The sequence below is a fragment of the Podarcis vaucheri genome (assembly GCF_965113315.1).
Source record: "Podarcis vaucheri genome assembly, chromosome: 5".
Taxonomy (NCBI): Eukaryota; Metazoa; Chordata; class Lepidosauria; order Squamata; family Lacertidae; genus Podarcis; species Podarcis vaucheri.
This window is the reverse complement of record NC_138763.1, coordinates 97,490,125-97,504,796: the sequence shown is the minus strand read 5'-3', so window position 1 is coordinate 97,504,796 and position 14,672 is coordinate 97,490,125. Positions and strand designations below refer to the sequence as shown.

At 41.9% G+C, this 14,672-nt stretch overlaps 2 protein-coding genes across 2 annotated transcripts in view; one reads left to right on the top strand and one right to left on the bottom strand.

Annotated features, from left to right (window-relative positions):
• GTF2F2 (general transcription factor IIF subunit 2) overlaps window positions 1-14,672 on the top strand; it is a 57,841-nt gene that overhangs the window by 13,199 nt on the left and 29,970 nt on the right. The window contains exon 5 of the mRNA XM_082223289.1: window positions 3,232-3,270. Within this exon, the coding sequence (XP_082079415.1) occupies window positions 3,232-3,270 (39 nt within the window). The remainder of the gene's footprint in view (window positions 1-3,231; window positions 3,271-14,672) is intronic.
• KCTD4 (potassium channel tetramerization domain containing 4) lies at window positions 11,153-13,676 on the bottom strand. Its single transcript, XM_082223294.1, has one exon. It carries the CDS (start codon window positions 13,478-13,480, stop codon window positions 12,500-12,502), a length of 981 nt encoding a protein of 326 aa, XP_082079420.1. The 5' UTR covers window positions 13,481-13,676; the 3' UTR covers window positions 11,153-12,499.

Below are 14,672 nucleotides of genomic sequence, written 5' to 3'. Positions count from 1 at the left end.
CTGCAGTGCGCTCTGCGTGGGGCTACCTTTGAAGGTGACCCGGAAACTGCAATTAATCCAGAATGCGGCAGCTAGACTGGTGACTGGGAGTGGCCACCGGGACCACATAACACCGGTCTTGAAAGACCTACATTGGCTCCCAGTAAGTTTCCGAGCACAATTCAAAGTGTTGGTGCTGACCTTTAAAGCCCTAAACATATACCTGAAGGAGCGTCTCCACCCGCATCGTTCAGCCCGGACACTGAGATCCAGCACCAAAGGCCTTCTGGCAGTTCCCTCATTGCGAGAAGTGAGGTTACAGGGAACCAGACAGAGGGCCTTCTCGGTAGTGGCGCCCGCCCTGTGGAACGCCCTCCCTTCAGATGTGAAGGAATTAAGCAGCTATCTTTTTAAAAGACATCTGAAGGCAGCCCTTTTTAGGGAAGTTTTTAATATTTAATGCTGTATTGTTTTTAACACTTGATTGGGAGCCGCCCAGAGTGGCTGGGGAAACTCAGCCAGATGGGTGGGGTATAAATAATAAATTATTATTATAGCTTGGGTTAAGAATTTAATTCGTTCTGGAGGTCTGTTCTTAACCCGAAACTGTTCTTAATCTGAAGTACCACTTCAGCTAATGGGACCTCCCGCTGCCGTTGCGCCGCCGGAGCACAATTTCTGTTCTCATCCTGAAGCAAAGTTCTTAACCCGAGGTAATATTTCTGGGTTAGCGGAGTCTGTACCCTGAAGCGTATGTAACCTGAAGCGTATGTAACCCGAGGTACCACTGTACTGAATTAGATGAACTAAAGGCCTGACTTGGTCAAAGGCAGCTCCATGAGTTCTTATTTCATTTCCAAATTGGATGTGATTCCTGCTTTATTAGTAACCAGGAAGACATTTTGAGAATATATATGAATTTATATGTACAAAAATAGCAGAGCCACAACCCTTGAATACTTAAGCTATGCCTGCATCATTTTCCTTCTGTGCAAATTACGGTAATCTATTTTGTTTACGTGTGCTTGGTTTCCTTGCAATTTATAGGCTAGCCGGCGACTGAAGTTTTCTGACTTAACAGGGATTAAAAATAAAATAAAATACTATAGAATTTAAGAACAAAGAAGCAGAAGCAAGGGACATGATTTTGTGCTGCTGTATGGAGAGTTGGTACTGGAAGTTTTAAGTAATGAGTGAAATTTATAGCAATATGTTCCCGCAATAAGGCAAGATGCAAATGAAGTGGTATTGGTGTCTAAACAGAGTTAAAATGGATGTTTTTTTTCTTCAAGAATCTAAAATATGCCGGAAATGGAAAATATATTAAGTGGCCTTTCTTCAAGGATGGTAGGGTAACAAAATATTAATTCACCCTGCCTTTTCTTAACTAACTTTTAGAAGGGACCTATCATAGTTCAAGACTGGGAGCTGTGCCATCTGCTCTGTACCCCTTTCACTTTTAGTCTGATAACATAAAAAACCAAGTATGTCCCTTCCCCTGCCCCCCATAATTCACACTGAAAAAAGTAGGATTTATTTGCTACTTTTTATTTATACAGAAGATTGAAACTCGGGGGTTTGGGATAGACTGAACACTTTGTGTTGAAGGAGAAAAATGCACTTTGGACATTCTCTGAGGCCATTCCTGCATGTTAGGAGTGAGTTCTGGCCCCCGATTAAGGTTGCAAACCCGTGTGCATTCAGGAGTAAGTCCCGTTGAATTCAGTGTGATTTGCTTCCGACTAAACATGCAAACAGTTGCCCTGCCAGTCCCAGTTGGTGATCATATCAGATGTTGCCAGGGGGCAAGCAGGTGTGGGGGACTCCCTGGTCCTGAATGGGGTAACTGTGCCCCTGAAAGACCAGGTGCGCAGCCTGGGAGTCAATTTGGACTCATGTGGAGGCGCAGCTCAATTCTGTGTCCAGGGCAGTTGTCTACCAGCTCCATCTGGTACGCAGGCTGAGACCCTACCTGCCCGCGGACTGTCTTGCCATAGTGGTGCATGCTCTGGTCATTTCCCTCTTGGACTACTGCAATGTGCTCTACGTGGGGCTACCTTTGAAGGTGACCCAGAAAATACAGTGGTACCTCGGGTTAAGTACTTAATTCGTTCCGGAGGTCCGTTCTTAACCTGAAACTGTTCTTAACCTGAAGCACCACTTTAGCTAATGGGGCCTCCTGCTGCCGCCGGAGCATGATTTCTGTTCTCATCCTGAAGCAAAGTTCTTAACCTGAAGCACTATTGCTGGGTTAGTGGAGTGTGTAACCTGAAGTGTATGTAACCTGAAGCGTATGTAACCCGAGGTACCACTGTACAACTAATCCAGAATGCGGCAGCCAGACTGGTGATTGGGAGTGGCCACAAAGACCATATAACACTGGTCCTGAAAGACCTACAATGGCTCCCAGTATGTTTCAGAGGACAATTCAAAGTGATGGTGCTGTCCTTTAAAGCCCTAAATGGCCTCAGCCTTTACCCGAAGGAGCGTCTTCACCCCCATCGTTCAAGCACCCTGTATACCTCAGCCTGGACACTGAGGTCCAGCGCCCAGGTCCTTCTGGCGATTCCCTCACTGCAAGAAGTGAGGTTACAGGGAACCAGGCAGAGGGCCTTCTCGGTAGTGGCACCCGCCCTGTGGAACGCCCTCCCATCAGATGTCAATAAGAAGAGCGACTATATGACATTTAGAAGACATCTGAAGGCATCCCTGTTTAGGGAAGTTTTTAATGTTTGAAGTTTTATTCTGTTTTAAATGTTCTGTTGGGACCCATCCAGAGTGGCAGGGGAAACCCAACCAGTTGGGCGGGGTATAAATACTACTACACAAAATTTTACATTTGAGAATCAGTTTTCTGGCATGGTTGGACTTTGGCAAGTTATCTCTCAGAGCCAAACTCTGTGTGATGTTAAATTCGCATGTAATGTTGCATGTAATTTCACTCTTAATCATGGGGCTGTTAGCGTTAAAATGGGGGAAAGTGGTGCCACCTCCACTACACACCTCATAATCCAGGCTGAGTGCTGATTCTTCTGCTCTAAACCCCAATTTTATAGCTTGAGTGGGACAGATGGTTCTAGAAAGAGGCGTGAAAGAGCTTCAAACAGTAGATCATGATTGACTGAAAAGCCTTATGTTGTTCAGGATTGGACTACAGGGAGTTTATAGCATTCCATAAGGTTGGGTTACAAATAGGAACACTCTTAATATTGAACTGTAAAGTCCTAAACCTTATTTTATTGTCATTTGCAGAAAGTCAGACAGATGAAAAACCTGAAATCAGCAACAGTGGTAAGTGTTGGCTGCAATAACTTGTTTACGGAGATAATAAAAAACAACACTAACTGATTCATTGCTACAAATTCCTTGAGTTGTTCAAAATCTAGAGTTTATGCAGATGGTTACATTGAAACTTTTAAAACGTTTGGATGTATTTCCGGTTTCCTTTGGCTACTTAATATCATTGCAGTTTGCAAATGCTTGGTGAGGGAATTTCACAAGCAAGTTATGATCGTCTTCGTTTCAAAAAACCACTTCAGGTTTTGTGAAATATAACAATAATCACAATTGTATGGGGATGGACAGACTTGTATGATCTGGTGCAAAAGACAGAGAATTCCATAAATCTGAGTCCAAGGATTTATGAATATCAAAACTCTAATAGTTGTGGATACCTCAAACTCTCTTCATTGCAGCCATATAATTTAGGGTGGGGGTTATTTTCTTGCTGGTATTATTCCGTGGATGTGTGGCTTCCTGCTCCCAAGGCAGTTAAAGATGGCCTGTTTGGCAAGGTTCGTTCTGTTTTATTTTATTATACTTACCATAAAGGTAAAGGACCCCTGACAATTAAGTCCAGTTGCAGACGACTCTGGGATTGCAGCTCTCATCTCACTTTACAGGACGAGGGAGCCGGCGTTTGTCTGCTCCACAGACAGTTTTTCTGGGTCATGTGGCCAGCATGACTAAGCCGCTTCTGGCGAAACCAGAGCAGCGTACGGAAACTCTGTTTACCTTCCCCCTGGAGCGGTACCTATTTATCTACCTGCACTTTTGGTGTGCTTTTGATGTGCACTTTTGGTGTGCTCTGGGGTTGCGGCGCTCATCTCGCTTTATTGGCCGAGGGAGCCAGCGTACAGCTTCCAGGTCATGTGGCCAACATGACTAAGCCGCTTCTGGCGAACCAGAGCAGCGCACGGAAACGCTGTTTACCTTCCCGCCGGAGCGGTACCTATTTATCTAATTGCACGTTGTGCTTTCAAACTGCTAGGTTGGCAGGAGCTGGGACCGAGCAACAGGAGCTCACCCCATTGTGGGGATTTGAACCGCCAACCTTCTGATCGGCAAACCCAAGAAGCTCAGTGGTTTAGACCACAGCGCCACCCACGTCCCTTACCAATTATCTTATTCTGGTGTTTAACAAAAGCCTCCAGGAAGACCCAAGTTTGCAGGCTTGGAAGGCTGCTCCATGCAGTCACAGTCACAAAACAGTTTGCTGATCTCCCAGCACAGGCATGACCGACTACCCAGTCCTCCATAAAAATTATCTCATTTCAATGACAAAGACTTGGACTCAGCAGTTAAAAGAACTTGAACTGAGGCTGCCATACAGTGAGATTACCCGGATACAATTGTGTTGCAGGAATCTCATCAACACAAATCCTCCAAGTCACCTTTACCTAAGGGTTGATGGCTCAGTGAGCAACTGTGCACACCTGCCTCTTCAAAACCAGGGGTGGGGCTACCCTCTTCACTAAGCAATGGCCATTTCAGATGGGGAAATCTAGCAGACCTAAATGGCAGGTTTCTTTTTGTAATTCTGGCTTGCATATATGCACCAAATTCCAGCCAACATGCTTTTCTTAAGGACACTTTGCAAAATACTGAATGCCTTCAAAGAAGGCTCAGTTATAATTGGAGGTGACATTAACTGCTGCCCTAATGACTTTATAGATCACAGCTCTTCCTGTTCTTAAGAAGCAGCCAAGATAATCAGTTGCAGAGCATAATTGCCTACTGGGGCCTAACAGACACTTGGAGACATCTACCATATTTTCCCGCCTATAAGACGCCCCCATGTATAAGATGCCCCCTATTTTGGGGGGACTCAGATTTAGGAAAATGGGGGGAGATGTATCTTATTTTTAAGGAAAAAAACATAGTCTTATACACGGAAAATTATAGTAAATTCCACAGCACATGAATTCTCTTCTGATCCAGGTTCTCTCCCCTATATACTGGAAAGGCATATTGTCATGCATGGTGGAATTGCATGTTGGTATACTCCTTTTGGGAAAAGGTGTTTTATGTTATTTCCAAAATTATGCAACAACTCCTCCCACCAAATTCAGCTCTTGCCTTATCATTAGACCCAAATTTAACAATAACCTTAAATGCAGATATTTAGTATTTTATCTGTAATGTTTATTTTATTTTTTAACATTACAAACATCCATTTAAACAAAATAACACTGATACAAACTTGGGGTTCTCTGAACTCCCCCTCCCACCCCGGTTTTCAAAATGTACATTTTTTTCTTTACCACATTTGATTTATTTATTTATTTACTTACGGTATTAGCCCATAAAATATGTACAAACATAAAAGCACAGGGGCATAAGGGCCGATATATTCGACCCCAGAGGGTGAACACCACGGTGCAAGGGTGGGTCGATGAGCAGAGCCAAATAGCAGCTTGGGGCCCGAAGAGCTCCAAGGGACGGATCACAGAAAAAGGAAAACTGAAGACGAGGACCGACACGCACTCTCATCGCAACTGTCTGGTTAGTTTTGCTGCTGTTGTTGTTTTTTGGTTGTTTTTGTGCGTGAGATAACCGCATTCAGGATTACATTTATCTAAATTTAATTTAATCCTTTTTTAAAAAAAATCTTTTGGTTTTTGCAAATTACAAGTGTTATAAAAATCCTGCTAACATCTTGTAAGTGTTTACAGTGTTCTTTAATATAGTCTACGTATTTTTTCTATTCTGTATTAAATTTGTTGTCCTCTTCCAGTCATCTTTGCCATTTCAGCATATTCCAGTCTTCATAACCCACTTCATAAGCCACTCTTCTTTAGTTGGTGTTTTCTCTTCCATGCCTGGGCATAAAGCCTTCTCGCAGCTGACATCATATACATAAATAGTCTTTTCATATCCTTTGGTAATTCTTCTCCTATTATATCTATTTAAAAGGCTTCTGTTTTTTTAACAAAAGTTATCTTAAACATTTTTTTTTCAATTCATTATATGTCATTTCCCAGAATGCCTTTACCTTTTTGAACGTCTACCACATATGGTAGAACATGCCTTCTTTCTCTTTACACTTCCAGAATATGTTAGTATTATTTTTATACATTTTTGCTAGTCTTACCGGAGTCAAATACCATCTATACATCATTTACATATAGTTCTCTTTTAAAGTACAGCATGCTGTAAATTTCAAGTCCTCCTTCCACAGTCTTTCCCAATCTGCAAGTTGTCTATTATACCCCACATCTTTTGCCCAGTGAATTATTACTGCTTTTACCTCTTCACCTTTAGTTTCCCATGTATTTTATCTGTTATCAGCAGCCCAATTAACAATAGCCCAATACACAGTCTGTAGAAATCCCCATTGAAATCTGGTTAAAAAATATTTGGAATGTGGCTCTGTTGCAATGCGTTACTTGCCACAGAAGGGTAATTAAAAGCAATTCAAGGATGGACACTTTTGGTGAAACTTGGCTTGTTTTTCCTTTATAAATGAGATGAAATATACTTTGATTCCACCCTCAACAGAAGAATCTCTGTGGAGAGGCTACTTGAGTTGATAATGCATAAATAAATGTATTGCTTGTGTACTATGTACTTCATAAGAAAGTGAATAAGAATGTACCACTGGACAGGTTACTGTAGTTGCCGTATTTTTCGCTCTATAAGATGCACCAGACGATAAGACACACCTAGTTTTTGGAGGAGGAGAACAAGGGGGGGGGGAATTGTGAATCCCAGAAGCCAGAACAGCAAGAGGGATCTGGCTTCTGGGATAGCCTCTTGCTGTTCTGGCTTCTGGGATAGCTGCCGAAGCCTCTCCCGGGCAGCGGGATGAAGGCTCCCTCTGCCTGGAAGAGGCTGCGCGCTCTGTCCCTTGCCCCACCTCCCGCAAAAGCCAGCCAAGAGCTGCGCGCTCTTTAAAGGGAGCGCGGCTCTTGCGGGCTTTTCTATGAGGTGGGAGAAGGACAGCCTGTCAGTGACGGGCTGCCCTCCTCGGCGAAAAGCCCGCAAGAGCCGCACTCCCTTTAAAGAGCGCGCAGAGCATGTTTGCGGCTCTTGGGGGCTTTTCCCCAAGGAGGGAGAAGGGACTGACGGGCCGCGTCAGACTGACAGGATGAAGGCACCCGCTGCCCTGCGGAGGCTTCGCACGATGAATCCAGAAGCCAGAACAGCGAGCAGGAGCGCTGCACAGCGCTCCCTCTCCCTGTTCTGGCTTCTGGCTTAGCTGCGCAGCCTGCATTCGCTCCATAAGATGCACACACATTTTCCCTTACTTTTTAGGAGGCAAAAAGTGTGTCTTATAGAGCGAAAAGTATATGTTGTATTTAAATGAAAAATAAATGGAAAAAATGGAAGCGAAAGCTTTTGATCTCTTCACTTTCACACTGGGGAAGGAGAGGAGAGCAGGAGACCATGAGCCCAAGACTCATTCCCATTGTTACAACCCATAGTTTCTTATGTTGCCAAAAGAGCTCCCACTGTGATCCTAGCTTCTTCCATGATGCTATGGCATGAGAAGCTAACCTTCAGGTATATCAGTTCAATTCTGAGAATGCTTGCCTTCTAATATAATGACTTAATAGCAAGCTTCAGTCATTGTCTTAATGCTCTGCAGTTACTTAAAAAAACTAATCACACAGTCATGGTAACTGATGGTTTAGTGCAAACTTGTTTGGAGAAAATGTTTGATGTGACACTTTGTGAGCAATAGCCTCCTCCATATTTTATGGTTACAGAGTTGTATTTTTGACAGCATGGGAAGCAGAGCCATTTCTGATTTGTTAGGGCAGTTAATGAGGCTGCCGGCTGCCAGATATCCTATTCTTTAAGCACTGGATTTAAAAATCAAAGGAAATCTTTGCTTTATCTACCAATCTGGTATGTATTTTCTTAATGCAAAACCTGGGGCAACTCAAATAGAATAGCTTCATGTGGCTTCATCCCATTTAGATATCATATTCATGAAAGTGGTTGGTGGCTGTCAATGGAAGTTGTCAGGCTCACACTGTTTCTAGCCCATCCCAGACATAAGAGATATCCAAAAAGGCCAGGTCTGTATGAAATGTGGGCTGGTGCCGCTCCTTAATTGAAAGGTCAGCTATGAGCTGCTGAAAGAATCCCAAGAACCCTGTGCTTCACTTTTTAGAAATTCTTTTGGACCTTATTGGAACAATGTAATGACCAAAAGTATTAGCAGATTAGAAACAAATAGGAAAGATCAAGCTAATGTTGTAAAAATATTTATAAGAAGCCTTTAATCCTTTAAAGTGTGGGCATAATCCAAGGTCTAGCACGCTTAGAGGTAAGTAAACATGAAGCTGTGCCCTTGGGATTTGTGTGTCAGAGAGCCATGTACGCATCACACTTTCCTGTGCCATCTGATGTAGTCCTGCATCTATCTTTTGAGAATCATAGTTCCCATTGGAATCCAATTCTGCTGTCTGGCAATAATCCCAGAAACTGTTCTGTTCTTACTAGAACAGGCAATGGGCTGCATATGGCCCTGGGGCTTTAATGGAAACAAAAAGCTGAAGTTTCAGTTATTTAGGAGTAGAAATACTTGTCTTGAGAGCACCCTGGCTACCTGCAAAATATATAAATCTGGATCAGTCTTGGGAACGTGTCCTTCCTTCCTTCATGTCCCCCTTCCTTCCTTTTTCGACTTTAACCGTGGCAAAAAATATAACATTGAATCCTATAGTTAAGAGTAGCACATCATTTGAAGGAATTTGCACTGGATATGTAGAGGGGGAGTAAACTTTCTTGATGCTGGCTCCTGAATTTACAACATAGCTTGTGGGAAGCCAGTATTGCACCTCTACCAGGTTTCATTCCTCAATCCCTGACAATTTTCTCCTATGCTCAAACCTTTCTCAGTCCTCTAATATGGTGGTTCCCAACTTTATGAGTATGAATACCACTTTTTAAGAAATGTGGACCCCCCCACATTCTAATTGTTGTGATTTTAGGCTCTGTTAATTGAGGAAATACACAATGACAAAAAACTTATAATAAAATGTGCCAAAATCAAAGAAAGCAGGAAAAAAGCATTTATTTCCCCATCATACTCAGCAACTAACAATCCAAGGATTAATTACAAAAGGTATTAAATATAAATTTAATCATAAATATAAATCTGTTTGACCCCAATGTACCCACTGATTAACCCAATTTATTCAAAAGGTATGAAATACCATTTTTATTTATAATTATAAATTTATTCATTTATTTATCCAGTATAATGGTCAGCAATCCCAAGTAATCAATCATACCAAACTAAATACTAATTTACCCCCCCCCCGTGAACTCAATTGAAACAATCCCCGAAAGGATGAAAAGGAGAACTTGCATTGCCACTAATATAATATGTTCCTTTGTGTCAAATCAGAGCTATGAATTGTACACTTCAGTGAATCCTTGTCACTGTGAATAAAGCTACCCGACACAGTTACTGTAATTTGATTCTATTTTATTTATACTTAACATTTTATTCATTTTTGTTTTTTTTATAAGCCAGTTGGCATGAGCAGCAAATGCAACTCAGAACAGCAGACAGCCCAAATGAACTAAGCCTTCAAACAAGCGAGCCCCCACCCCAGGAATTAGGCAACTCCGATCCCTGGAATGGGGAGGCGGGTGGTGCTGTGGTCTAAACCACTGGGCCTAGGGCTTGCTGATCAGAAGGTCGGCGGTTCAAATCCCCGTGACGGGGTGAGCTCCCGTTGCTCGGTCGCAGCTCCTGCCCACCTAGCAGTTCGAAAGCACGTCAACATGCAAGTAGATAAATAGGTACCACTCCAGCGGGAAGGTGAACGGCGTTTCTGTGTGCTGCTCTGGTTCGCCATAAGTGGCTTAGTCATGCTGGCCACATGACCCGGAAGCTGTACGCCGGCTCCCTCGGCCGATAGAGTGAGATGAGCGCCGCAACCCCAGAGTTACCTTTACCTACCCCTGGAATGTATCCCAATAAAGCAACAAAAGGAACCCCTAATATCGCCAAAACTAATGAACGTGACTATAGTCAGTAGTTAAGAGGCAAACCCCCCACTTACGGTCCATACCATAACCACTAAAATCAAATTGAAGACTTTCATTCTGTCTCCTACCAGAAAGCCCTGTGTATAGGGCAATGTAAAGGCCAGAAACCTCTAGTGCCACACGCTTCTTTAGGCAAAGCAGCAAGGAGGGGAAGCAGTGCTAGAAACCACTGCATTCCTGTGCCTTCCCCCCAGGTTCTTCCAGGTACATCTCATACCAAGCACCAACCAAGGAAAGCGAGGAAGGCACAGGCCACACCCACAACAATAACCAGTGCTTTTCAGCAACCGCAAGCTCCCCAGTGTTCATGTAGGGCTCCTAGAGATGCTGCTATTGAAGAGGCAGAGGGAATCAGTCAAGTGCTAGCTGGACGATCATTACTTGTGGACCCCTTGGGATAACTTCGTGGGCCCTCAGGGGTCCATGACCCACAAGTTAGGAACTACTTCTCTAACGTCTCTGTCAAACTAAATCCAGGGGGCAGGGGGCAAGAGAGACCTAATGCACATATACAGGCAAACCTGTACAGACTTCCCCATCTTTCTGATCTTTAGCAAATCACCTCTTTCTCCATTGTATCACAAATGGTTTTTGTTTTTTTAAAAATCGGGGTTTAAGAAGCCTTTTGTGATTTGTGCTGGCAGCTGATGATTGGTAAAGTAAGGACAGAGCCCTGTTTAGCGGACTGATAGCTGTTCCTCTGGAACAGGGTCCCGATCACTGCATACCAACCTGGGACCACATCCATTTGATGTTCTGCAAAGCACCCACTATATCTATTTTGTGATTCCAAACACATGAAAAGTAGTTGTAGCGTGCTTATTTTGGGACATACGCTTCAGAAGCATTGGCAGGTTATAAGAGCTGATATTTCTATATCCTCGTTGGTAAATGAAAACTTTACTATTGACAATCCGGTATGTTGCACTTCTCTTTTGGTCAGAGACTGAGCTACAAATTGGAAAGTCCCCAGTATGAACCTCTCCTCTTGCATACACTTGCTTGCTTAGCTTTTAGAGAAAGCATTATTTCTCATACTCTGCTCATACTCTCACACTATATACTCTGTATACTATGGCACACTTTGATTTTTTGGAAGTATTGCAGCAAGTTAATGTATGTGTAGAGCTTTGAAAAGGCCTCTACAAATACTAAGTGGCTCTTAGTGTTAAACTTGCTGGAGATCAAAATTCTGTGTGACATCACCGGGTTCTATATGTCATTTTCTCACTCGTAGAAGTGCAAAAAACCTCTAGACATAATTCTCATCATCATCTTATTTTGTTCAAAGATTTGTCATGATATAGTTAAAGTACAGCTCATTGTTTTAGTCAAGATGGGCATAACTAACGCTTGTAGTTATAGTTCAGAATTTAAAATTTGTAGAGCATCTGCCTACATTTCTTTCCTCCTCCAGCCAGAACATGTTTTCTACCAAACCACGGCAATGTTGATATGTTGATTTAAGTTTTCATGCTGATAATATGGAAGACCTGCAATACAGGATCCTAAAAAGCAAGCCTTTGTGGAAATGAAGTTTGAATATTTTTTTAGTTCAATAGCTATGTGAAATTAGTAAGCAAGATAGAAACAGCGTAATTGCATTTTACTCATCACTTACATCGCAGAGTATATAATCTTTACAACAAGCAACAAAACTGGGTTCCTTTATATAAATCATATTTTCGAAGTACAAGATAAAATCTCCTGTATAGCTTTTTGAAATGGAGTGGGCATGTTTATATATCTTCTGTAATTATTCAGTATGACTTGCATTTAAACCAGCAAGTAAAAACTGAAACTTAATTGGTATCTGAAAACCAGGATGTATTTAGTTAGAAAACTGTGTATGTTGAAAAGAAAACACTTTTATCATTCTTGAGTGAAATAAGATGTACTGCATATTAGCCACAAAAGCACATACTAATATTTTAGCTAGATTCTGTGGTAAAGAGACAGGAGAGAGGAGACAGAGATGTAAATTGCTTCAGCATTCAGTCTGATTTTTTAAATCATGTTTAGTAAGTATCTCTTTTATTAATAAATTTAGGCACAAAGAACTCATAGATGGATGTTACAGTTTACATACCATTAGCTCACATTTATTCATTAGCAGCAGTGCTCTGTGGTGTACAGAGTTGAATAAATCATTTTGCGATGTCTTGAAGTTTAATTAGATTTACAGGCTGCATGCTTGTGGCCTTTTGTCTATTGAGAGAAGAAGTAATTACTTGATAAAATGAAGTGCATCACTGTGAACAATTGACCCTTTGGAACAGTCCAGGCTGGTCAGCAACCTAAATCCACATTTCAGTGCCATCATTATAGCTTCAAACTTAAGAGTTTCCAAGGTGCACACGAAAGTATTGTCTTCCTTCAAAACAAGCCGAGTCCCATTTTCTGACTTTATGAAGTATTTGAACTGGATGATGTTGGAAGAGATTGAAAACTCTTCTGGAAAGCCATCCAGCCTGCTTTTGGATACCAAAACAATGCGCGATTTTATTTTTGTTATGAAATCAGGAGCATTGCAAAAAATCCGAAGGCCCTGCGAACGGTCGTGGCTGTCTGTTATCTCCAGAAAGGTAGTCTCCCTGGCTGCAAGCTGCTCCTTCTCCCACCTTAATTTCACTGCATCAGCTAACACTTTAAGCTGGAAAAAATCTGCCTCTCGTGCCAGAAGATGGTTTTCTTTAAATCCCTCTGGTAGAAGCAATTCTCCATTCCGTAGGAAGTTCAGAACGTGCCTAAAGAGCAGCCCATCCCTGTCTATAAAATAATGGCCATCTGCATCAGATGGACAGAGAACCTTTCCACTGACAACTCTTTCCAAAAAAGAGTCTGGATACTTGGTTAGTGTTTGCTTTTGCGTAACGTACAGATATCCACCAACGTTGAGAGTAATTGGAGACATTTTACAATTCTTGCCTTGATCGGTGCCTTCCGAGTCGTTGCATTTTTTGTTGCTCTCCATTTCACGCCTGTTTTGTGCTCCGTTCTTTAAGACGGCTTTCTTGCTTTGTCCTCCTTTTGCTTTGTATGGAGATTTCGTCAAAAAGGCACCTTTATTCAGCTCTAGAACAATGATAGAATGGGAGTGCTGGAAGCATTGCATGAGCTTGTCGGCAACAGCCTTGCAGTAGGTGGCGTAGAAGCTATATGTATGCAGTGTGATACTGGGAGTATGACTGGAAGATGCAATTTGCATTTAACCGTATAAGGGCAAGAGGATGGCAAGGGAGAAAGGCGTCTTAGTTATTTTTCCTCTTGAAGACTCTGAAGTTTAAATGATTAAGAAGTGTCTTTTGTTTATGCAGAAAGAAATTAGCTGTTTACCTGCATCTTGGTATTAAGTTGAAATATAGTATATTGAAAATTATGAAATGGTGGAGGAATCCTAGCTATTTGTTGTAAAATACTTTTCAAAAAGGGTTACCAAACAGTAACCTCAAAAACCTTTAATATTTATACTTTTCAACCATTTTTTAAGCTTTTCGTCGTCCTGTTGCATTTTGCTCGTGCACCTTGCTCTGAAACGCAACTGTTGATAATATTGTCATAAAATTAAACGTAGTGTTAAAACAAACAGTGTTTTATATAAAATGGATTTCTAGGGCGAACCTGCTTTTTAACCATATAAAGCAGTCTGGGATTCCCCCCCCCCATTAGAAAATAATTTTATTGGCAAAAATATTGCTAGTAGAGATGACTTAATTGGTTTGAATTTATATGGCTATATTTGACAGATCAGTTCAGTTTCTGGTTAAATTGACACTGCTGTTGCAATGTGAAAGAAAGCTGGTAGGTTTGTCACAAATCTCTGTATATACCACACAATATTACAGCTTAGCAACACTTCAGCGATGAGAAAATGACCACAACATGGCACTGGAAAAGCAGCCCTGTTTCTTCTTGTAGCAGCCATGGCTTTCAGGCTCAGATCTTAAACAACCGATTCTCCCTTTGCAAATACTTGCAACAAGGTAGATGACAAGGAAAGCTGTGCAAGTATGGATGTCTACTTCCTTCGTGTAAGAAAGGTTGGGTCTGTAGCTTTGTATTCCACAGCAAGGGGGGGGGATTAACTCTTTCAACATCATCTTCTTGCTATTTGCTATTTGCTGTGGCATAGCTACAGCATTAAGGAATATTTCTATAGCTAAGAATCAAGTAGTATATTAACTTTAATTCTTTTTAATATTTAGGCTGCCCCATCCATGCCAAAATGTATTTACGTTTGAGATTCCTGAATTGCAAGGGGTTGGACTGAATGACCCTGTGGGTCCCTTCCAGTTCTGCAGTTCTATGACTCATATAATTCAGGTGTTATCCACACAGTTTCCGCTAGTGCTGAATCCACTGTCATACAACAAGCAATGCTAATCTTTTTACAGGTTTTA